Source organism: Salvia hispanica, chromosome 1 (assembly GCF_029641045.1).
Source record: "Salvia hispanica isolate PSC_SH4W2 chromosome 1, Shi_PSC_v1, whole genome shotgun sequence".
Classification (NCBI taxonomy): Eukaryota; Viridiplantae; Streptophyta; class Magnoliopsida; order Lamiales; family Lamiaceae; genus Salvia; species Salvia hispanica.
This window is the reverse complement of record NC_142692.1, coordinates 17,701,230-17,727,004: the sequence shown is the minus strand read 5'-3', so window position 1 is coordinate 17,727,004 and position 25,775 is coordinate 17,701,230. Positions and strand designations below refer to the sequence as shown.

At 40.8% G+C, this 25,775-nt stretch overlaps 1 protein-coding gene and 1 pseudogene across 1 annotated transcript; one reads left to right on the top strand and one right to left on the bottom strand.

Annotated features, from left to right (window-relative positions):
- Positions 1–6,158: 6,158 nt before the first annotated feature.
- On the bottom strand, positions 6,159–8,783 carry LOC125217847 (cation/H(+) symporter 13-like). Its single transcript, XM_048119405.2, has 2 exons — positions 8,441–8,783; positions 6,159–8,375 (listed from the first exon to the last, which is right to left on the bottom strand). The coding sequence occupies exons 1-2, from the start codon at positions 8,681–8,683 to the stop codon at positions 6,231–6,233; spliced, it is 2,388 nt and encodes a 795-aa protein (XP_047975362.1). The 5' UTR covers positions 8,684–8,783; the 3' UTR covers positions 6,159–6,230.
- A 14,284-nt stretch (positions 8,784–23,067) lies between these two features.
- On the top strand, positions 23,068–25,568 carry LOC148933355 (uncharacterized; annotated as a pseudogene).
- The last annotated feature ends 207 nt before the right edge of the window (positions 25,569–25,775 follow it).

Sequence of the window (25,775 nt, the reverse complement as noted above, 5' to 3'; positions counted from 1 at the left end):
ATTATCATGCTCCTATCAACATACTCCACACTAACTCTCCCTTCCCCCTCTCACTTCATCTCAACTTGCCCCCAAGCTAGTACAATGAAGGGGAAATAGGGCAGTTAGTGCTGCATTTCAAAAAACATCAAAACCATATCAACAAACACAACTTCTCACACTTAGACCGAACATCGGGGCTAAGTAGGAGAAGACATCAAAACAACGCAAATAAAATCATGTAAACAGACAACAAACTTCTCACACTTAGACTGAGCTTCAGGCTAAGTGTGAGGGAGTTAAACGGACTCTCGCTATCAACAAACACATACACACATATTAACAGAAACTAAAAACAGAATACTAAAATACTTGGTCAAGGTGGTGGTGGTGGTGGTCACTTCTTCTTCTGACTGGAAGTCAACATCCTTGGGGTCCGGTCTCTCTATCGCCAGCTGCCTCTTGCTACTATGCCCTTGTGCTACGGATGGGGGTGCACCTTATCTCTGGAGGTTTTGATTTATGGTCATTAGGACCACCATTTGCTCCATTGTGTAGACAACTCTTCTTATCTCATTTGTTTGGGCTGTCATCGACTCTTTCCGTGCATCACCATCCTGGACAAATCTCTGCACCAGTGTCTCCATCTTTTTTCTCCACTCATCTACATGCTCAACTTGCTCGGCACGTGCAGCAGGAACATCAATCTCCTCCTGCTTTTCCTCGGTAAAAGTACAACCTTCCACCTTTCCACACTATAATCTGCACATTGATGAAGAATTTTGTGTCGAACAACTCCGGGTCTAGGCAGAAGGTATTATTAGGTGTCCCTCTTTCCATCTTAAGATCTAGACATTTCCTAACATAGGCACCCAATATATGGCAGACATTCAGGTGACGGGACGAACGACTGGCAATGGCATGGCAGGTTTTGGCAATCTAGTAGCCCAGGTGCACCTTTATCTGTTCCTTCATGCACCACATAAATTACAGTTCAGCTACTGTAACAGTGCTGGCGATGTTAACTTGGCCTAATAGATTGTAGCCCAAAAAGACTTGAGCTAGGCGCAGAATCAGTTCATCGATTTGGTTAGCTTTGGAGGGTAGTAGGCTTGTATTCAGGAGTGTTCCTTGGCGTGATCAATTCCCAAGCAGCTTGCTCGAAATTTGGGTTGTTCTTGGGGCGACTGATGTCTCTTGCAAACCATTCGGCTTCCTGGTCCGCAGTGTATAGGCACTCTCCTGTTGCACAGCCTGAAGATGATCGATTTCACATCTAGATCAGTTGTAGTCTTGATGTTGAAAATGGTGAAGAATTCTTAAGCTAGAGCCACGGGCACATCCGACATGTCGATTCTAGTAACAACTCAAAGCCAATTCCTGTGATAAACTCCAGGAACTTCGTTTCAGCACCAAGCTTCTGTAAGGCTGGCTGTGCAACTTCTTCCTAGATTTCGGTCTCTTGTTTCCAGCTACTCTCTTGGCACATTCATCATTCGTCTTGGGGTCGCTGAACTGTACCATCTATGCGACAGACTTCTTGATCTACAACTCAGCCTCCTCTAGCCTTTGCCTTGACCAGCTATGGGCTTCATCATTCATTCATTTTGACCTTCGCTCAAATCTCAGTGCTTCTTCTCTCTGTCTCACCTCTTCGGGATCCCTCTCTTGGATAACCACAACCATTGATGGTTGTCTAGAATTCTTCTTTATTGGGGTAACAATGGCTTTCCCCTTCCTTTTTCTTTCCCTTCTCTTTCGGTCACTGTCAACTACGTCCTCAACTGGCAGCCCAAACTTCATCACTGATCAGGATGAGAGCACAGTACATATCAAGTATTTCACAATCTTCAGGTCAAGAGAATTCACTAGATCACAGGGTCTAGGAGATCATAAACCGGACAGACTCTGGTCGTTAGACTCACTCTCAGTCAACTCTCAAAAAAACCTCAATCCGCTACACTAATGGCTAGTATAAGTAAGCAAAGGATCGATCCCACATAGAAGGATAGGACGCGAGTCGGAATTTAGATGACTTAGAAAAGGGGGTTTGGTTGCTGCCACACAATTTTGGGTTGAGAGCTTTAACTACTAGACATGGGAAGATGTAGAATTACCTGATCTAAAAGCTAGACTTAGGAAATGGACTTCCTAAACACAACTAAGCAAACGAAAGCATGTAGTGGGGACCATTTTCCTAAAACAGAAAAGTACGGATGAAAAGATGCAGCAACGAAATTCTGATTCTAACTAACAACGATCTTCATCTCCCTCAACGAAATAAACATAAACATGTAGAAAACAGAGTAACAAAACAGATCGGAATAGAGCATACCTAATCGGACGTCAGAAATTACGATTAACCGGAAAAAATAAGCACATCTACATTACTAGGTCAAGTAAACAAAAAGAACAGTAACAAACATTCATAATCATGCAGAATTTCATCACCTTGTCTCAGATCCACACGTTGAACGCTTAATCCACTCCGGATCCAAGCAATCCGAACTCAACAACAACCAATTCCACCTCCTTCATCCCAGATTAAAACAATTCTACTCCGATCAACAACGATTAAACCACGATTCAACTCCGATCCAACAAGTCAAATGCGAAAAGCATCCAAAACAAGTAAATAGCACAGATCAACATCAATAGTAAACCAAAACGAAACGATAACTTCCATAGCAACATTATTCGGTGATTCAACACAAATTCAACAGACGTCGAGCTTTAAACAATGAAGACTCGGCACAAAAACCACAAAAATAAAAAGTAAAATAGCAATTGTATCTTCGCCCTCCTTGAGGACGGTGTTACACAACGATGAAACAATAGAAACCCGATGAAAACCCCTCTGAATTACCCCATTCTAGTGTAGTGTGTAGAGAAAAGTGTGTGAAAAGAGTAAGCTTAAGAGTTGGACCGTATGTATGATGATGATTCTCTTTGATGCGTGCTCCGCTATTTTTAGACGGGAATTTGGTCTTCTAGAGTCTTCCCTGAATTCTCCATTTTGCCCTTCCTAGAAGTCTCCTCCGTCTGGTGAAAATGATGTTCCTTTGCTCTCTTTTCTGCTCGATTCCTCCGCCTGGAGGATGTCTTTCTTCATTTCCTAGCCCTGGCAGATTCTCTACACACCTGAACTTAAAAAAATATGTGTTAGACCCTGGAAAAAGCTGAATTTACCCCTATAACCGATGCATGAAATTGGCCTTATTAATCACCCTCTGCAGCAGAAGCTGTCGGGCGTTATGAACAAGTGGCATTTCGACATTATCCTCATTAAGGCTCTCCACTTCTAACCCCTCAAATGCTCCCAATTTTATTTCCTCAACACTTGTACCCTCTAGCATCCAGCATCATATTCCCCCTCACCCCTCCGACGCCGACTTCTACCTCCCTAGTCTCCAACCCCCCTCCCCCAACCCCGCCGCCTAATTCCATCAATTCGGCTCACAAATGTCGCCGCCGACATCAGATTCAGCGTATGCTCCACGAAAAAGATGACCTGTTGCCGTTGTAATCTCCTCCACCGCCGAGATTGAGCTACTGGCGAGAGCGTATAGAATGAAGGCAACAAGGTCATAGGCGTGGATTGCATCTTCAGCAGTGACATAGGTGTTGAGCTAGTGTCGTATTTGCTAATGCGGCTCGCGGATCTCGGCCACCCACTTCCCCCAGCTCCGCTGCCGGACCTCTGTAGCGGAGCATGCCGTTGTCCGCTCTTACCTTTTCCCTTCTTTCCACCGACGGCGACATTTCGGGCTTACCCGTCGGGCTATTCAGCCAAAAAGCTTTCGAAAATAAACTCTTGTAATCAAAATTTTCTTATATAAAATAATTTTAAATATTAGATATGTTTATCGTATTAGTTTTAAAATCACATATTTTGTTCAAATTTTTGTGAATTTTCATACGTATTAATTGGAGATTAATACATATTAGGAAATAATTAAAGAAGAGAGCAGTGAAGAAAATGGCAGCGTGAACCATAGAGAGGCACAGAGAAACCATGAGAATGATAAAATAATTTAATTCTTCATTCTTAATAATAATGAAATACTCCATACATATTTATAATATATATGTTTATCGTATTAGATATACTCCATATATATTAGATATGTTTATCGTATTAGTTTTAAAATCACATACTTTGTTCAAATTTTTGTGAATTTTCATACGTATTAATTGGAGATTAATACATATTAGGAAATAATTAAAGAAGAGAGCAGTGAAGAAAATGGCAGCGTGAACCATAGAGAGGCACAGAGAAACCATGAGAATGATAAAATAATTTAATTCTTCATTCTTAATAATAATGAAATACTCCATACATATTTATAATATATATATGGTACAAAAAGATCTCTTAAAATAAGAGAACTAAATCAAATTCTAACTAGCTAAATCAAATATAATCCTAACAGCTTATTAAAATAAATAATAAAAATAATACAAATTAGTATATTCTAGATTCATGGAAAAAATTAGATTGACGTGGAAAAAATATATATGTATCAACCCCACGGTTAAAAATCACCTTATCCTCAAGGTGGAAATCATAAAAGCACAATTGAGAAAATGACATCAAAAGACGGTGACATTGACCGGATCTCTTTTTTTTATCTCCTCCGTAGGAATAAGCACATCTTACTTGTGAGAGTGGCTGGAGAGAGCGGATCATGTTGGACGAAGATAATTGAAAAAGTAAAATCTTCATCATGAACAACGCCCTTACTCGAATTACCTTGTTCCTTATTGTCTGTCATGTCTTGATCATCTTTTGTCACGTCCACCGATGGTTCAACCATAAGCGTCTCCAAAGTGGAAATCTCAAATATGGTGGAAAGTTCCTTAGGCAGCTCCTCAACTGATTTGGTGGAAACCTCTACAAGCAGTTTCAAAGCTTCTTTAGATTTATGTGCAGATTTGTGTGCGTATTCATCTGAAAGAACCAACGATACATATTAATTGGAGATTAATACATACATAGAAAATAATTAAAGAAGAAATCAGTGAAGAGAACCGTGAGAATGATAAAATATTTTAGTTGTTCAATTTTAATAATAATGAAATACTCCACACATATTTATAATACGTGTTACAAAAAGATCTACTAAAATAACGAAACCAAAGCAAATCCTAACATACTAAATAATTCTAACAGCTTATGAAAATAAATAATAAAAACAATACAAACTATATTCTAGATTTATGGAGAAAATTAGATAATGTGGAAAAATATTCATATAAAACATGATTTGTGTTAGAATGACAACCCCTCTTAAAGTGACACCGTGGCACCACTTATACAGCAATATTATAAACGCTACACATCAATATTACAAACACTACACAACAATCTATAGATTGTTATATAGCGTGTCGGATATTGCTGGACAAAAAAAATTGTTGTATAAAGAGCAACAAATTGTTGGCCGTCTTTTTCAGATTTTTTAATTTTTTTTTTGCCACGGGGCAGCTTATTATTCGTCCATGTATACAAATGATTGGCTAGGAATGGTGGTATGGTGTTATTTGAAGGGATGGTGGCACCCTAACATGCCCCCATAAAACATTCCTCGCCTCGATAATAATTGAGAGGAGTCTTTCATCTTGATCAACTACAACATAAACAAAGATAAATCAAAATTGGAACAATCAATTTGAATTAAAACTTGTGTTTGTGACATTATTTGGCATTGTTCTTAATCAGTTTTTTACGAAAATTAGAAATCATATCTTACATGAATCAATTTTAAAATGATAAGTATATTACAATCTTTATTTTTTTTCAGAAGTTAATATTCCACAATAGAACTATCAAAATTAAATCGTGCTAATTGTAACCTAAAGTAACTGTTCGAATTTAAGAATAAAATGTTGCTTTTGCAAAATGAGCATTCATAAAAAGGTACTCACATTAAAAGAATGGAAAGCTGCCCTTCTCTTTGAGTTGTTCACAACTTCCGGAAACAAGGTTAGAGAATAAAAATGAAGCATCAATATCAATTTCAATGTTAATGTCAATGTAATATAATTTCATTTTCAAGATTCCCGAAATCCCTTAATTTTAGATTTCGTTACTCTTTTCCACATCTTAATTGCTAGCCTTTGACATTATAGATGATAACTGCAAAATTGTGGTAATCTCATTGTTGTTTAGAATGAAACTCAAACACAAAATGTGCGATTAATTCCCATAATTTAATCAACACAAACAGTTGACAATCCCACACTAGATTTTAGACACGGTGAAATGAGTCGAAGTCATCTTTGCAATCGCTGTAGCGAGACGATGAAATGTACCCGCTAGCAATGGGTTGGAGTGTGGCGTAGTCAGGGAGTTGTTGTTGCTGTTGCACTACCAATAAAGAAAACTGAAAATCAGGAGTTGCCATCATATCTCCGATGATCCCGAGCTCCGGACACTCGCTCCAATCATTAATCCCGGCCAAGATCTCTGACTTTGTGTCGTGGTACCGCCCCACGACACACAAATTACAATTGTAGTCCTTCACCGATCCGATAACCTTTGTGGTGTCTATGGCGTCCCGCACCAGCTCCTCCGCGTACGTGACCCTCTTATTCCCCGCTGTCTTCGCCTTGAACTGGTTCACCATCTCAATCTCCATATTTAGGTCACCATGCTTGGCATGGTCCCACGGCCGTATCCAGATGAAAGTGAGGGTCACGTTTTGGTTGTTGATGAAGCTGGTGCATAAGGCGAGGGCCTCACAGTCATCCATGCCGCCTAGGAAGAGTAGGCAAATGTGGAAGGTAGGGCTATTGGGCCTAATGAACTGGCCTCGGTCGATTAGGATGGCGACAGAGCAGGGGGACTTTGACATCACGTTCTGGTTCACTGTCCTTACTTGCGGGGAGTTGAGCCCCAAGCCACCGTTTATGGTGAACTGCTTGTGGAAAGGGAGGATGACAATGTTGGTGGCTTGGTCGGCAGCGAGGGTGCATACATCGACGTGCATGCTCGCGTAGGGAGAGATAGAGGTGAAGTGGCGGACGACGAGGCGGCCGGCGTTCCTATCTGATAGAGAGTTTAGGGCTTTTGCAGCTTGATTGGAGGTGGTGTCGGTGGTCTGTTCGAGGACTGCAGCGCCTCTGCCCTTGAGCTCCATGAGGCCGAGGGCGAAGAGCGTGATAGGCCTGCTGCCGTGCATGGCGTCAAGGACGGTGATGATGGTGGGGATATTGTCGGTGTCGTGGATGCAGAGGAGTATCCGCAACTCATCGTGGGGCTGGTTTAACATGATGGAGTTCTTGCAGATGCCCAAGTATCGAGATGAGGGGTCGTAGAGGTGTGCTATTAGAGGTCTGGCTATTCCGGTCATCATTAGCATTGATAGTAACAAAATAGAGTATGCTTCATGCCCTATGACCCCATCCTCGAACAAGGTGATGTAAAGAGCAGCTTCGATGGCGCCTTTGCAGCACATGATCAGAGAGAACACCGTGGCGTCTCTAATGGAAAACTTGTAGTAGAGGGAAAGGATAAATACAACGAGGAACTTAGAAGTGTAGCAGATGAGAAGAAGTATCCCATATGCAGATCCAGAAATAGATTGGATGGATGAAACATCCACAATAAGACCACTAATAACAAACTTGGCCGGAACAAGCACCCCAATGCTGAATGTCTCCATCTTAGTAGCTAGCATACTACCATCATTCTGAAGCGCAATGCCCAAGATAAAAGTGCCAAGCCCCGCTGGTTGCCCCAAAACCTCGGAACCCAAGCCGCATACCAACACCAACACCGCCACCACAACAAACTGTGACTGCTTCATCTGATCCCCCTCTGGAACACGATTAGCTACGCATGCGACCAGGGGACGGAGTATGAAGAGGATGACAAGGAGAAAAAATATGGAACTAATAATGGATATTATCATTGTGAACTGTTTGCTCATCAGATACACAACCACTCCACCAAAAACAAGAGAGATAGCATAGTTGCAAATGTCGCTCACTAGGGCCGTCAGTGTTGCAATTCTCCCGATCTCTGAGTTGAGAATTTTGAGGTCAGTCAGCAGGCTGGTGATCACCGGGAATGACGATATGGACGTTAGACTTGCAACAAGAGGGAGACATTGTTTTGTCAAGGGGTCAAGCTCCATGGTGCGAGTCACCATGACAATGGCACCCATGCCGGTAGCCAGAGGCACCATAAAGCAGGAAACGCCAATGACCACTGCGTATCTCTCAACTTTCTTCACCAAGTTAAGATCTGTGTGGACTCCGAGTATAAAGAGATACAAGATGAACCCTAGGTCCGCTGATGTTTCTAGAACATGTCTTCCTTCCGAAGGAAATATCATATCGCTGTAAGCTTTGATTTGACCCAAGCAAGATCTTCCCATGATGACGCCTCCCTATTTAAGATCACCAGATAAAACACGTGATATGATGGTAAGAATGGAAGAGAGGTGGCTCTTACGATGAGTTGTGCGCTGATCATTCCTTGCTTGCAAGGCCTAAGGAAGAGCCAAATAAGGCTTGTGACGAAGAAGATGAGAGAAATCTGCGCCAGGAGAAGTGGCACCGTGTAGGTGAACGGATTTCCCCCAAACCATGTGCTTCCCTGTGAATTTGTCATGTGAATAAATTGACATATCAATGTTTCTTCCCCATGTGGTCCCTCCACATTCCCTTCTGAAGCTGAAGTTTGTTTCACTGACATTATTCAAATTCTTACATGCATGCACTTTGATAACTCTTCTTTTTTTTAGATGAGAAATATGTTAGCAGGTCAGAGATAGGAGAAAAGGAAAATGGATAAGGTTTTTGTCAAAATAGGTTAATTGATTGATGTTCACAAAGTTTTATAGTATGCAATAAGGATGGATAAGCATGAGATAAGGAAATGTAGCTACAAATTTTCTATCAAATTGTGGACATGAGATCAAATGAAAAGTCCTATTATTAGTCTTAAAGTAATTCAAAATATAGGGAAAATGTGATTTTGCTACAATTCTTGCTATATACACTATTTGAAGGCTTAACGTTGAATGAAACTAAATGAGTGAAAATATAGTGATTGATTCTATGTACTATTTCTTATGGATAATAGAAAAGTGTGTTAATGTTGTGAGTTATCATACTCTCAGTCTTGAAGTATGTCCATTCCCATTGGATTTGGAGAAGGTTTGGTTCCTGAATCGAATGCTCAGTTCTCGCACCACTCCGCCAGTTCCCATAATCATGGCTTTATCTCTTTTTCAAAAAAATTCAAAAACTAGTAGTAGGATTACTATTTCATGTGTAAAATCCGAGAATGTCGCCCACGTAATTCTAATGAATTTGAAGGAAACTGTATTGAGAAGTAATCTATGTGGAACTTGTGATGCGTCTATTTGTGTTAGGGGTCTTGGATATGTATTGCTCGATAGTTTTACTTACTACATGACCCCTCTGGTTTCCATCCAGTTGAAAATCCTTGATTCGCGCCTCATAGATGGAAAGGTAAACCCTGTGATCTTGAGTGAATCCTTTTACGCACGACATCCATGATCGTATGAATTCCCTTGTTGCCATCTGTTTTCACAAATATTTTATATTGCAATCGTTTATTGTTTCCTTTGGCAACCTTGTTCTTACCCTTTGGCTATACTCCCTCAGTCACACAAGAATATGCATTTCAGTTGGGCACGGGTTTTAATCCACAATTAGAAAAGTAAAAGAGAGGTAAAAAGAAAAAGTAATTAAAATATTGTTAGTGGAGAATGGGTCTCACCTCAATCAAGAAAAAAGAGTTTCCAAAATTAGAAAGTACATATTCTTGTGGAACGGACTGAAAAGGAAAAGTGCATATTCTTGTGGGATGGAGGGAGTACTACAATTACCTTGTTATATTTGCAAATAGTTGTAGTGCTAATAAAATAGTCACTCCGTCTGTCCACGAATAGGAGTCCCGTTTTTCCATTTAGTCCGTCCGCGAATAGGATTCCTAGTTCATTTTTACCATTTAATAAGGTCTCACATTCCATCAACTCATTCCAATCACATTTCATTTAAAATTAATATACAAGTAGCAACTAGCGTCGCTGAACATTTTCTCAACATAATCTATGTTTCCGAATTGTAGGGATCCCACGTCATTGCATGTGCATATTGCGCGAACGCTACTTGAACTCTTCGATTCATTTCCGACAAATTTGTAGATGGATTGAAAAATGAATTTGTAAAAGGAAAGAGTGAGAAGTGTGAAAATTGAGAAGAAAATGTGGGTATTTATAGAGAAATATTTATCAAAATAATATAAAAAACAAAAAGAATGTTGTAAAAATAAATGGAAAGTGAAAAAAATTCCCTTGAGTTAGCCTTCACTAGAGTAATAAAAAAATAATACTCATAGGCATACTCAAACTTACGATTAAAGCTATTAGGAAGATATTGCTAAGGTAAACACATTTCATAGGATGACTTACTCGATCACTGATTAGTCATAAAACTAAGACATTGTAACCCCAAGGATATTACATGAATGACTGATAAACTAGAATATAGTTACTACCCTTTCTCAAGCACTAGGATATATTCTTTACCCCAATCAAAATCATTTGCCATGGTTAATATGATATACACTTGTCATGCATAAGCACAACTAATATCAAACTTAGTACACATTATAGCATACATGAGACAACTATCTCCGAAACTAGTCTCATAATTCTTAATCTCACTAAGCGTCAAACGACACTTGACTAGAGACAAGACAATTCCATATTGAAAGGTATAAACCGTTTCATGGAATTTCTAATGCTAAAATGTTCCAAGCAATGTATAGATATAAGATTCCTAAGAGAATCTCAACATTCTTTCTAGCAATCTTAAAAGGACTTAGATGCTAAGAATGTAATTAGTTTCTCTCAAATCTTTTATCTTAAACTGTGCAGACAACCAGTTTCCTACGCCAGATGCCAATCTTAGTTGTTTGCAACTTTTGTACCAATAATACCATATGTAATGCACTTTCAACTTCCTGGTGCTTACAACACTGCTATGGGCAAAAATCAAATTTTAGACATTTGACAATTTTGATAAAACACATATACTCTGATTTAGATGCTTGCCTAAGACCACGAAGGTCTTTATAAGCTACCAATCATGCGTTTCTTGCTCTTAATTACATATCTATTAGGACGTTGTAGTAGATGATTTCCTCAAGACTTCTATTTATAGAAGGCTGTCTTGACAATCATAATACATACATTCTAATTTATGTAAGTTCTAATAGACAATAGGATCAAATAAATCCTGGAACAACGACCGCGAGAAGATTGTTCTCTTTAGGTATACCCCATTGTCATTGTCTAGCCTTTTGAGATCCACATTCACACTTGCAAATATACTAGGTCCTACTGACTGACACAACCTATAGGTAGTATTGCAAGTCTTGTAAAACATGTTGTCTATCTTAGATTGTAGTTTGGAATCTATCACCTTTTCAAGGATGAATATCCAAATGAACCAATACTACATTGTAGTTAAAGAGATTATGTTCAAGTTAATCTAAGACTGAGTCTTACGACACTCTTAGACTCATGAACTTTTTATGTTCCTAAGAACGCTCCCACTACAACCTGGTACTCACAATCATAGGTCCTGAAGTTGATTTTATTAGTGCAAAAGTTTGCAATGGTATAATTCTTTGGTAATGTGGAAAATCCGATATCTCTCTCTTTATCTTGAGGGTTATCACGTTGTTAGGCTTGTAGTTATCTCTTGATCTTCATAAAAGAATTATATCTTTGAAGATTATAGAACTTTTAACCTTACATCATTTGGGACAAACCTTAAAACATGCCTCAGTACTCAACTCCAATTTCTTGGACACTTTTCTAACACGTGTTGGAACAACATTACACCTTGAGATGTGCTAGACTAGAGACGCTCTAGTCCACAGCTCGTGTTTTGTAGAAGGTACTGATGTTGGTAGTTTCTTTAATGTTTATCTCATCAATGATAAGATTTTAATGAGTACAACCCATCACTTAATTAAACTTGTCTTAGAAAGACTTCGATTTCTTCTTACATAACTATCCCATTCATTAGAAGAATGCTTGGATTCGTCAATGGAGATTAGACTCCCACTACTGATCATAACCGTTTGCTCGTCTCCTTATGGTGTAAACCATTGAGACCTGCTAGTCTTTCTATGTCGCACTTCTATAAGTATTCTGAATATCTTGAATATTCAATTGATTCTAACTTATAGTGCATCAAACAGACATTCTCGACTTTCAAGCTATTTAACAAAATGTTAAAATCTTGATAGTCTAGATTAGTTCGAACAATTGCTAAGTATTTTCTTGGCCTTAAGACTAAGAGCTATAAATACTTTATCATTCAATGGTTAAGAAGTTGATGTGTTGTTGAATACTAACCTTGTCGCACTTATATTATTTTAATACTATGATGCTTTAAGCATCAACCATAAAACAATAGTTGAGCATTAATAGCTCCCACTGTAACAAAAACCTAACTGGATCAGGATCTCTTACTTAGAAGTTGCATTGTCATGTAAGTCATTGTCCTTCAATAAAATAGGTCAATCCAACTCACAAAGCATCTTTTCTTGCTTTAAACAAACTTTGATGACAATTCAGACTCTCCCATTTCCATATCTAGTCTTTTGTTCAAATGAACTAGGACTTAAGAAAAATGCAACCTTTATAAATTCGTCATCTATCATGTTACTTTCCTGTCACAGTAATATAACGACTATTATCTGAAGATTTTCTACTTTTCAGTTAAACCTTCTTGTAGTAATTTCTTATTACTTTAGGCGATGACTTGTGTCAGAAATACTATTTGAGTGATCAAAAGATCCTCAAAACATTCTGTCACTCTAGGATATTCCAATCGAATCATCTTGACAGATTCTATTGATATCCATCTTTCATCGTCATTAACCAAGACTTGTCGAGCTACTTAAAGGAAAATAGCTGGACCTTATTCCTCAAAGAGCTTGTCAAGTACATGCATAATGCATTCTCGAACATTCTTCGTGGAATTTTGTCGAGGAAATGGAGGACATGAATCATTGAGTATAAACTCCAAGGTTTTCAGCGATGAGAATCTTATCCATTTTCGTTTCCGGTCTACATAATTTTGGCATTCGAGTTTCTTTAAGGATCGCAGACAAAATATTGAATGACATTATGAAGAATTGACAAATAAACTTATTATCACATACTTATACTTAATACATAATCACAAATAACCACAAAACAATTATGTATCTTACAACAACAAAATTTAAAAAATTGTACCCTCCAAAGGAGGTTTATACGCATTAAAATTTTGACAATTTTACTGGTCACAACACCGACGAATAGTCCAGAGACCACAAAACATGGCATGGCCGCCTAATGTTGCCTAAGCACGACCATCAGATTTAGCATTACAGAATTTTATCTCTACAACACACTCCTATGATAATGTTCATGTGCTGATGACAAAATCAAACTATCTCATAAATTCTGATTGAACCCTGAAACTCGTAGTTCCTTAGGATTATTGTCCCCACAAAGTGGGTGGCGATAATATTGGGAACCACTTTATAGTTCATTTATTTATTGTGTGAGAAGTTCGCCCGCCCTTATGAACTTACTGTTTCGTAGGATTATTGTCCCCACAAAGTGGGTGGTGATAATATTAGAAACTAGCTTCACAAAATTTGGCAGACCAACCAATGGAGACCGTATACAACGCACTTGTTGTAATCATCACTTAGATATTTGTATGGTTTTTGCATAATTATCACATAAGCAGATAAAGCAGATAATCCACTTGAAATATATAAACACCAAATAAACAGATAAATCCATTTAATGCATGACATTTAAACACACATGATAATCATCGACAATTATTTAATCTAGTCAAGGGAGAATCAATTAAATAATTAAGTTTTATATTGGACAATAATTATCCAAATTTATTTAGAATTTATCAAGATAGTGTTAACTATCTAAATCCATTTAGGATTATTCAAGATTTTATTTCGATAAAAGCAAATCCTACAATTCAAGATAACGTTGATCTAGGATTATCATTATTAATCGTATTAAGATATTACTAGATGGAAACATTTCCATCATAATCCTTAACATAAATAAAATCCAATCAACCAAGATTTATACAAATCTTAATACTATTTAGAATAAACATCCAGAATATATCAAACATTACTTAGGATTTCTTAGATAAACAAATTTATCTAGATCCAATTAAATAAGGATTTTCTTATATATCATTAACATCCTAATCAATCTAGGACATAAATCCAAAAGATAAGGATAACTTGGATTAATACTTATTTTAATCCATCTAAGTTTTGTCTTAATAGAATTAAATCTATTCAAATCTATAGGATAAAATAAATTAATATAAATGGTTATCCTAATTCAACTAGGATCTATTTGGAATAAATCTATATAAATCTATAGAATAAGATAATATTATATTATGATTATTCAAATCTATCCAAGATTTATCTAGGAACAAATCCATATAAATCTATAAGATAAGAATAAAATATTATATTGTCATTATTCAAATCCATCTAGAATTTATCTATGAATAAATTCATATAAACTCATAGGATAAGAATAAAATAATATTATATTTATCTATCCAACTAGGATTTGTCTAGGGATAAATCCACATTAATCCATAGGATATAAATAAAAATTAGATTGTCATTATCCAAATTTAACTAGGATTGATCTAGGAATTAAATCCCTACAAATCCATAAAATAAGGCTAAAATCTATAATTAATCCATGATTTAATACAAAATCAAATCATATATAATATATAAAATCCACAAGTTATATTTAAATCTAATTTCCAAAATAATCTTGAATTATTTCCAAAATTGAATCCAAATATATGAAAATCCTAATCAATTTTGGAAAGCGAAGTCACGGGCGAGACGATGCGACGTCGCACGGGTTGCGCATAGGACAAACCCTAGTTTCACGCGCTGTTGGGGCTGCTCACGGAGGGACGCCGCTGCTGCCCGACATCGATGCTGCTGCGTCGTCACTGACGCTGCTGCTGCATCGTCGTCGCTGCTCCTGCGTCGCCTCCGACAGCCCTTTCGGCACCGCAGCGTTGAATTCGCCGCTGCTCCTGCTCCACTGCAGCGCTACCGTCGCTTCACGAGTCCGGGAATCTGCCAACGGGCTCCCACTCGAGCTGACGGTGCTGCTGCATTGCCATCTTCGCAGCAGCTGCTGCACTTTTGATCTCGTCACTGCTGCGCGTACAGATCGCCGGTGCTGCTGCCTTATATCGCTGATTCTCCAATCCACGCAATTCAAACATAATGAATTTTTACGGCAATTGCCGCAATTCATTCCACGTACAGGTAATTGGAAACAGAATATATTGTGTATGTAATTAAGATATTTAATCATTTATACCTCCGTCCCCCAAAATTTGCTACACTTTGACCCGACACGGGTTTTAAGAAATGTAATGGAAAGTGAGTTAAAAAAGTTGGTGGGATGTGGGTCCTACTTTTAAAGTATTAGTTTTATAATAAAATGTGAGTAGGAATGAGTTAGTGGGATATGGGGTCCACTACCAAAAATGGTAAAAGTGAAGTGTATCAAATTTTCAGGGACGGACCGAAATAGTAAACTGTATCAAATTTTCAGGGGCAGAGGTAGTACATAGCAATTCAAAGCACGTACCCCAAAAAAAATTGGAGCGATCATTACACATATTAGGAATTAGATTTCTCATAACACGTCGATTTGATATTCATGGATAAAAACAACACAATTCGGTGAGAAAAGGTTTCGCAAATTATCCAAACAGGCAACATTTAAAACATGCATTCAAGAAATTCACATAACATGAAATTAATCCACATAATCAGAGCCAAAAAATTGGCTCTGATTTTTTGGCTCTGATACCAATTGCTGGGGTTTGGTGCCCCTTGCACAGCGGAAGACTTGCACAAAACAAATAAATCAGATACGGATCTATTTGACCGATTATGCGATTAATCAATTCACATGTTAAACAGATAATTGCATGCTAGAACGCAAATAATTCATGCTCATAGAAAGTAAAACCTAAAACATGAATTCTATGGTTTAGGGTTACCGATTTTGATTCTCCAAAGAATCGACGATTGCTCGCGCCTTCTCCACGTGATGATCTTCGATACTAGACCACAGATCTTCTCTCTGGTTCCCGAACTGTATCTCGATATCAGGGTGGGCTGATCTTATCAAAATACTAGGACTCGAATAAAGAAGACAAAAAATTCCTCACGGAGGAGGAGCTGAAATTTTCACGGAGGAGAAAATAACAAGAAAAAATCATCTCCTTCTGTAGAGAGAAAGGATCGAAATTTTCATCATAAATAATAATCATTTCTGTCTCATTTATTCTCCTATTTATATTAAGTTCCTTTTGGGCCCAGACAGGGATCTATGAAAGGTTTTGGATATGGGCTCCCCCAATTAGATTTTTACTAATTAAATTGAACCCACAATTTAATACAAGCTTATATTGGAATATTACGAGCAGCCACTACAGAAGTAATATTGAACTCTCCCCATCCAAATCCGAAATTACAAGTAATTCGGGTTTCCACTTTGTTTATTATTTATTTTCCGCGCTTAAGATATAAATGTCCATTAATTAATTAATGTCTGCTATGAACTTAATTAATTAATATCTTATTAACTCCAAGAGTGGATTAAGCAAGAAACATTTATTTATTATTCATAGAGTAATAAAACTCCAACTGACCAGTTTTCCGAATAATAAAACCTTGTTCGAGCTCCTCTTGAGGACATTATCAAACGAGACTCATCTCGCGCACGTTTCAACATAATAGCAATCCTAGCACCGCTAGATATTAATCACCACTACCCAATATATGAGGATTATTGGGTTGTGAAAAACCCGCATCATTTGATAAGTCAAAGTAGTGCATAATCAATACCGTATGCTCAATGCTAACATTTGTAGATTAAGAAATAGTATTTTATCAAGACCTAGTCTTTCAGTAGATAGCATAAAGACACGTCTTGCTGTTAGATCCGTTCAGTGCTATACCACACCAATGCCATCTTATTTCAGTAAGGCTTAGGAATATGCGGACTGACATTGCAACCTTTCACGATAGGTAGCCAAAGCCTATCTAGGTTGTGAAATTCTTCTTTCTCTTTTGCAAAGCATTGCATAGAACCGACTGTAGTTACCTTAAAGTGGACGCCGCCCACAACCAGTCTACTAAGCAAAAGACTTAGGCTTTGTTTGCTTCTTATACATTTAAATGTTTATAAAACATCTTATTAATGCACAAGCAAACACAATGTAATAATAATAGTGATTCTATTCGTGCGGAACTGCTCGAATAATACCGAATTGGGTTAAAAGTGGATTGTAGATTTTTACGTATACAAGCAAGATTCTATTCGCGTGAAACTGCTTGAAACATGCTTTTCAGTATACCAAACCTAACTGGAACTACCAGAACCAGAACCAGTATAACCAAGGGCCTCAAAACAACAATCACAACCAAAACCAGAATCAATTCCAATCCCAAAGCCAAAATCAGTACCAGCACAACCACGACCAGTACAATCCTGCCCAGTATAACCAGTACCCACCGAACCAAAACCAACAAAATTTCTCAGGCTACCAGCCAAACCCACCACCCCAGTATAACCAGCACCAAGGTTCGAACCAGTTCCATCATCCAAATAGGTCGAGGAGGTCTATGGAGGACATGATGGGAGAGATGCTTGCTTCGCAGCAGAGCATTAAAAGCGACTTGCAGTCCAGTAATGAAACAATGCAAGGAATGCAAAGTGCCCAGAAGGAGCATAGGGCAAATATGGATATGATGAACAGGCAGCTAGCCTAGCTCGCAAACTCGGTGGGCGAAATGAAAGGGAACTCAGGGAAACTCCCGTCTACAGTCCATGTACCTGAAAAGGCCAATGTGAGTAAGATCACACTGCGGTCCGGAACAGCCTATAATGGACCTCAACTCAAGAACCCTATCGGGGAGTCTAGTGGAGCAAGGGTGTTGAGCGACACCCTCTCAGTGGAAGGGCTCAAGAGGCCTCTGCCTCAGATGGAGGATCCGTTTTTTCTAGACAAGGAGCCTACTGGGGAAGGAAAGGAGACAGAAACACAACCCAGAAACGAGCAACCTGAAGAAACAATATCCACATCGGGACCTCGAACCCAGGAGGCACCAAAGGAAAGTCCACAAAGGCTTATTTAAGAGGCTAAAGGAGAAAAACCATTTCCATATTTTTTGTTACGAAAAGGAAGAAACAAAACCCTGTGGATTTCATGTCGATCTTCAGGAAGCTGGATGTCACCATACCATTCCTCCAAGCCGTGAGACTGCCCCCTCTGGGGAAGTTTATAAAGGAGTTCATAGCCGGAAAAGCCCAGGAGGATGGAAAAATCATGGTGGAAGGGATAGCATCAGCTATTGTGCAGGAGAAACTACCACCCAAGAGAGCCGACCCAGGTATTTTTACTTTACCCACAACAATCGGAGATGTAAAAATCGAGCATGCAATGTGTGACTTAGGAGCATCTATCAATGTTATCCCGTTATCCATTTATAATCGGTTGAAGGGGGTAAAGTTGTCAAACACTAGGGTGTTGATCCAACTGACTGATATGTCATGTATAAATCCTGAGGGTGTGTTAGAAAATGTGTTGGTCAAGATACAAGACTTTACTTATACCGCTGATTTTTATGTAATTAAAATGAGTGAACCAGAAGCTAGGGAGTCTAGCGGGATATTGTTAGGAAGACCATTTTTAAGAACGGCTAAGACAATTGTAGATATGGCTGAGGGGACAATCTGCATTGATTTAAAGGTGAGAAATTTGTTTTTGACATCAATGAAGCCATGAAAAAGCCAATTGATTCTTAAAATCTATGCTATGTTGATGTTATTGACCCCCTAGTCCAAGAATTTCATGAGACCGAATTATTGCAGGAAAAACTCCAAGCCTTGGATGTGTATGCACAAGTTGATGTGGAGGCAGCTGCATGGTGTGATCTGATCAGTAGCCGAGGGTTAACTGACGAGGAGATCGAAGGAGCAATTACAGAATTTTGTCAGAAGTCGGAACTAGCAGAATCCGCAGGGGCTTTACTACCGACCAGTATGGAGGAGAAATCGGATGGTGAACATGAGCAAGAGGGGGATTCTAAAAAGAACCCTCTGCCTACAGACACACTACCCCCACAAGTGGAATTGAAGAAGTTTCCAACGAATCTTAAGTATGCCTACCTCGGGGAGGAAGACTCGTTCCCTATAATCATCAGTAACGGGCTACTAACCGTGCTGAGCAAAAACAAGAAGGCTATTGGATTGAGCCTTACGGACCTGGTGGGGATAAGCCCGGATGTCTGCATGCACCACATTAGGCTGGAGGAGGGAGCCAAGGCACATAGAGATTCGCAAAGGAAGGTGAATCCAAACATGCGGGAAGAGATACTGAAGGAGATCTTGAAGTTGCTCTCGCTGGGCATTATATACTCGGTACCCGATAGTGAATGGGTCAGTCCGATCCATATGGTCCCCAAGAAATCAGGGATCCAGGTGGTTAAGAATGAGAGGAATGAGCTAGTGCCTACCAGACTGGTCACTGGATGGTGAATGTGTATAGATTACCGCAAGCTGAACACTGCAACCAGGAAGGACCATTTCCCCCTGCCAATCATCGATCAAATGCTGGAGCGACTGGCTGGGAGGAAGTACTTCTTGTTTTTGGATGGGTACAGTGGCTATTTTCAAATTTACGTGAACCCCGAGGACCAGGATAAGACCACGTTCACCTGTCCGTTTGGAACCTATGCCTATAGGCGTATGCCCTTCGGCCTATGCAACGCCCCAAGTACTTTCCAACGATGTATGATGAGCATATTCTCGGATTTTATTGAAGATTGCATAGAGATCTTCATGGATGATTTCACGGTCTACGGAGACTCTTTCGACTCATGCTTGCAACATTTGGATGTCGTGCTGGAAAGGTGCCAAGCGAAGAGTCTGGTTTTGAATTTGAGAAATGCCATTTTATGGTTACAGAAGGAATCGTCTTAGGACACGTGGTATCAGAAAGAGGGATCTAGGTGGATCAAGCCAAGGTGGATGTCATATCCAAACTACCCTTCCCTACTGATCAGAAGGGAATAAGAGGTTTTCTGGGGCATGTTGGATTTTATCAAAGATTTATCAAAGATTTCGCCAAGATCGCCCAACCTCTTACCAGACTCCTCCAGAATGAGGTGGAGTTCGTTTTCGATGAGCATTGCAAAGCTGCCTTTAACCTTCTCAAGGAAAAGTTGATCTCTGCACCGATCATTCGAGCTCCTAACTGGGATCACCCCTTTGAGTTGATGTGCGATGCTAGTGACTATGCCGTGGGGGTCGTACTGGGTCAGAAGGTCGATGGGAAGAGGTATGTGATATTCTATGCATCTAAGACCTTGAATCAAGGCCAACAGAACTATGGCACCACCGAGAAAGAGATGGTGGTTGTTGTTTATTCGTTCGAGAAGTTCAGGCAATACCTATTAGGATCCAGAGTCACCGTCTATACTGATCATGCGGCCATTAAGTATCTCATCGCGAAGAAAGAGTCAAAACCCCGACTGATCAAATGGGTGCTGCTTTTGCAAGAATTTGATTGGGAAGTAGAAGACAAGAAGGGGGTTGAGAACAAAGTATCGAACCACTTGAGCAGGATAGTGCAAGAAGGGAACGGTGAGGATGTGCGAGATCGATTCCCGAAAGAGCATTTGTGTGAGGTGATTTTCTCCGCAAGGAAGATCGATTGGGAAGAAGTAATGAGGCTTACTGGGCAGGACGCAACAACCAAGGGCAAGGAGAAAGTAGGACAGGAACTCTGGTATGCGGACTTGGCCAACTACCTAGTGACGGGAGAGCTACCAATGGCGCCAAACGTGACAAAGGCTCACAGGATAAAGATCAAGAGTGAAGCAAAGTATTATTTCTGGGACGACCCATACTTGTGGAAGGCAGGAGCCGACCAAGTAATAAGGAGATGTGTTCCTGACTGGGAGCAACAGGATGTACTAACACATTGTCACTCCTTGGCATGTGGAGGACATTTTGGACCAAGGAAAACTGCAAGAAAGGTGCTGGATAGTGGATTCTACTGGCCGACTATGAACAGAGATGCATACGAGTTCTGCAAGGATTGTGACCGTTGCCAACTGACCGGAGGGATCTCCGCAAGGGATGAAATGCCACAAGTTCCAGTGATTGTTTGTGAAGTATTCGACATCTGGGGCATGGACTTCATGGGTCCTTTTCCCTCATCTTATGGGAATTCCTACATCTTGATGGCAGTCGACTATGTATCAAAGTGGATAGAAGCCAAAGCCACGAGCACTTGTGAATCCAAAGAAGTTACTAAGTTCCTCAAGAGTTATATATTCAGCCGATTTGGGATACCAAGGGCAATCATATCCGATCAAGGAACTCATTTTTGCATCCGTATAGTCGAAGTCTTGATGAAAAAGTACGGGGTTCATCACCGCCTATCTAGTCCTTACCACCCCCAAGCCAACGGGCAAGCGGAGATCTCGAACAAAGAGATAAAAAGCATCTTGGAGAAGACAGTCAACCCCTTAGAAAGGATTGGAGCACAAGATTGGAAGATGCTCTGTGGGTCTATCGAACAGCCTACAAAACGCCGATAGGGATGTCCCCATATATCATCGTTTTTGGGAAGATGTGCCACTTACCAGTGGGAATTGAGCACCGAGCATACTAGGCAGTTCAGCAAGTTAACATGGATGCTAAAGCCTGTCAGGAAGAAAGGAAGTTGCAGCTACAGGAGTTGGAAGAACTCAGATTGGAGTCATTTGACTCAGCCATGTGGTACAAGGAAAAAATAAAGATGTGGCACGACAAAAATCTGAGAACCAAGGATCTCCAAGTTGGCCAGAAAGTACTACTCTTCCAATCAAGACTGAAGCTAATGCCTGGGAAACTCAAATCAAAATGGGCAGGACCTTACATTATCACTGCACTACGTGCTAATGGAGCGGTCGAAATTTCAGGAAGTATCCCTAACTCTGCACCTTTTGTCGTAAATGGGCATAGGTTGAAAATATATAGGGAAAATGAAGAGATGTGTGTGGTGGAAGAAATTCCACTACACTTTAATAACGTCTAATGGCCAGTAGAAAAGGGGTTTGGAGTTCCACCTGGCCAACTTCATATAATTTGTGCCTATTGACCAGGTAGAATTTCAAACACCATTAATGATGATGTAAATATTGTGAATATTTAGTAATTTAACTTAAGTTAAGTAGGAAAAATGCCAAAAAGATTTTCAGATCTTAAATATTAATTTGGAATCCGTACTGACCACGAGGATACCACTTGGATGAAACTCTGAATTGTATTTAAGAGTCCTTTTATTGCTTTAATTCTATTTTTAGCTAAGTAAGGGAAAGAAATTGGGTAAAGTTTGAATTTTGGTGCGTGGTGCAGCTTTGCAGGCGACTACAGTGATTGGGACGGCGCGTGGAGCAGAGATGTGACAGGAGCGTCCAATCAGCTGCGGGAACGCTCAACCGCCTCCCACCCGAAGCGTCGCGACTGTAACCGCCTGCAACCGGTCAAAACCCTCAACTGCCCACCACATTATAAAATACCCAACCGCCTAATCCCCTTCACTTTACAAACCCTTACCTGCATTCTCTCACCTAGAAAACAACCGCTCTCAACAACCACCACCCCACTCCGAAAAAAACCACCGTGAGCCACCACCGGAAACAGAGTACCAACACCAATACAACTCATGGCAAGGGAGAAAGCAACCAGCAACCCAACACCTACCACCGGTGACAACACCCAAGAAAGCCGAGCGACGGCGGAGACGCGGCCGCCGAGTCCACAACGATCGCAGCCAACGCCGGCAATGGTTCCTTTGGACGCACTGGCGGAATATCTAAGGCAACAAGACCCGAACAAAGATTGGACAGCGACCCTGGCCGGATTTAGCCTGACCGAAGGAATGCCGGCGATACCAAGCCCTACCCCAACTGCGACCACCGTGAACCCACCAATCACCACTCCAAATACCTCAAACCCCACATCCGAAAAGACCTCTCCAACAGCAACTGCACAGTCAGAGCCCTCTAACCCTTCTCCCAAACACCAACAAACAAAGCCACTCGACGTCAGCCCGCTTTCCGCCTATCAAGATCCCAACTGGGGAGAAACAGAGGAAAGGGAGAGCGAAGGGAAGGTAAGCGAAGGTGAGAAGGATAAAGCAGAGGAGACAACAGCCACTGAAACCAGAGCCGAAGAAGCAGAGAGGGAGGAGATAGATCTGAATGAAATGTCCAGGAAGCAAGGGCTAATGACGGATGATGAGTTCCAATCGGTTTTGGGTGGAGGAGATAGGATAGTGGTAAACCCTGAAGGGGTGGCTGAGGTACTGGACCTCGCATCCCAGGCAGTAGGAAGATGGAAAACAACCATGGTAGCAGATGAATCAGAGGGGGTAGTCCACCAGCCAGTGGAGGAAATGAGAGAAGTACAAACCAAAGAACAGATACAATGTGAAGAGGAAAGGCAGGAAACAGAGACATACCAGTCAATGGAAACGAAGGAAAGAGAAGAAGAGACCAAAAAACAACCAAAGGAAGCCTCAATAGTGTCTAAACCAAAGCCAGACAAGAGGAGGCTAGTGTTGAAGAACGACCCCAAGGCAGAAAGGCAGAAACCCAAAAGAGTGTCACAGAAATGCTTAGGAAAGTGGAAGTCAAACAAGGCAGGAGCAAACACGGTAGCAGATACAGTGGAGGTCTCTAGCGAAGACGAGAAGACTACTCCTACAAAACCTGGGGAGGAGCCCTCGACAACTAGCCAGAAGGACACCCAAATGACAACAGGGACAGTTTCATCAACACCGACTGACCAGAAGGAAGAGGCTGACAAGGTGGCTGAGGGTCTGGACCTCGCATCAGAGTCAGTAGGTCGGGAGGAGACGATAGGAAGTGATACGAGTACCCACATGGTGACCGAGCCTACTGCCCAGGAGGACATTTCAACAAAAGCCAACGAATAAGCGAAGGCAAATGAAAATGAAGATAGATACAACAAGGAAAGGAAGAGAAAGGGGAAAGCCCCTGTCAAGAAGAAGCAAGTCGTCAAGAAACAGCGCACAACAAATACCGGCATAGTTATCAGAGAGACAAAAGAGAGAAGGAAGTTGAGTGACAGCGACTACACTTCCAGCGAAGAGTCAAAGTCAGAGAGTGATGTCTCTCTAGAAGGGGAGGAGTACCATGAGTAGTAACTCCCCGATAACCACCAAGAACTAGTCCACCCGCCGGTAGAGAGGATTGTGTACCGACGGTGGCGGGTGGAGCTCACTGATGAGCTTATGGAGGACATGAAGCACTACAACAACAAGAAACTTCAAGACGCATTTGACGACAAGAAAGATAGCAGCAAGCAAGTCAAATGCGGAAAGGTACTCCACATACCCTCTCTGGATGAGTTATCTGTGCGTGATTCTTTCCTGGCCAGTATAAAAGCATTGGGTTTTGAGTGGCTGTTGAAGAATAGGAACCCAGAGATATCAGTAAGATTAGCCAAGGAATTCTTCACTACGTTTAGGTTCCAAGTCACAATAGACCTAGACGAAGTGTCAATTTCCTTCAGAACATTCGGTGGAGAACTGTCTATGAGTCTAATCAAATGGACCGTGTGATTGGGGATGTGTAGCCTGGAGGAGGCTATAGGACCAGAATGGAGAAGCCGAGAAAGGGGGATACCAAGGCGGCATGTAGACTTTGAACCCCAAGAAGCCTGGGAGGAGCTAACCCACCTCGATGCTGGTCAGTTCGCCTCCACCACATCCAGATCCACCCACTTCAACAATTCCATGCTCAGACTGGTGCAACTCTACTTAGGCTACAACTTACTGGGACAGAGTAATTCAGCCGCCAGAACTGCTATGACCGAATTGTACATGATGTGGTGCGCTAATCGCGGAAGAAGGCTGCATTTGGGATTCTGGACAGCCTACCAATGCCACCTGATAGCCACCCACCCAGCTAGGAACTTGTCCCCCTGCAACATACTAGGAGCCTTCGTGCGCAACAACATCATCATAACAGAGGTAGACGACCTATCTCCGATGTACATGGTCGACTCTCCTGGCCTTTTCGATGTACCCTTCTTCGTCCGCACAAACGTTGTATACTACCGAGAAGGAGTACCTCAGTTCTACCCGATGGGAGAAGCCCCTGGTGGAAGGGCACAACAGGGCCAAGAGGGGCAAGCTGGGCAAAACGAACAAGCGCAAAGGCTGAGGCAGTAACCGAACTGGCAGAGGAGAACAGGCAATCACGGGCAGAGATGACAAGGCTGACGATCCTGATGGAGAATGTACTTAAAGAATTAGCGAGAGGAAAGAAAAGCACAGGAGCTGGAACAAGTGGCCATGGAGGCCAGAACGATGAACCCACCGAACCTGAGGAAGAAAAAGATGATGAACCATAGGAGGCAGAAGAAAACCAACCGGAATCCACTGAAGAGGAACCCAAAGAACCACCTGCACAGACCCCTGCGCCAAGGAGGAGCAGGAGGAAGGTCTGAACGACCCCCCCCCCCCCTACTGACCAGTTAGTTTTCTTTTTAATTTTCAATTTTTAGTTTTTTCTTATTAGGGTAAATGTATATGTGTAGTCATGTGTGCAAACCCCATTC

What these genes read in the sequence shown, in the direction of transcription:
- LOC125217847 (XM_048119405.2), bottom strand. Translation starts at nt 8,683, where the DNA reads ATGTCAGTGAAACAAACTTCAGCTTCAGAAGGGAATGTGGAGGGACCA. An exon ending in TGATCAGCGCACAACTCATC is followed by an intron (nt 8,376 to 8,440) that starts GTAAGAGCCACC and finishes GATCTTAAATAG; the next exon opens with GGAGGCGTCATCATGGGAAG.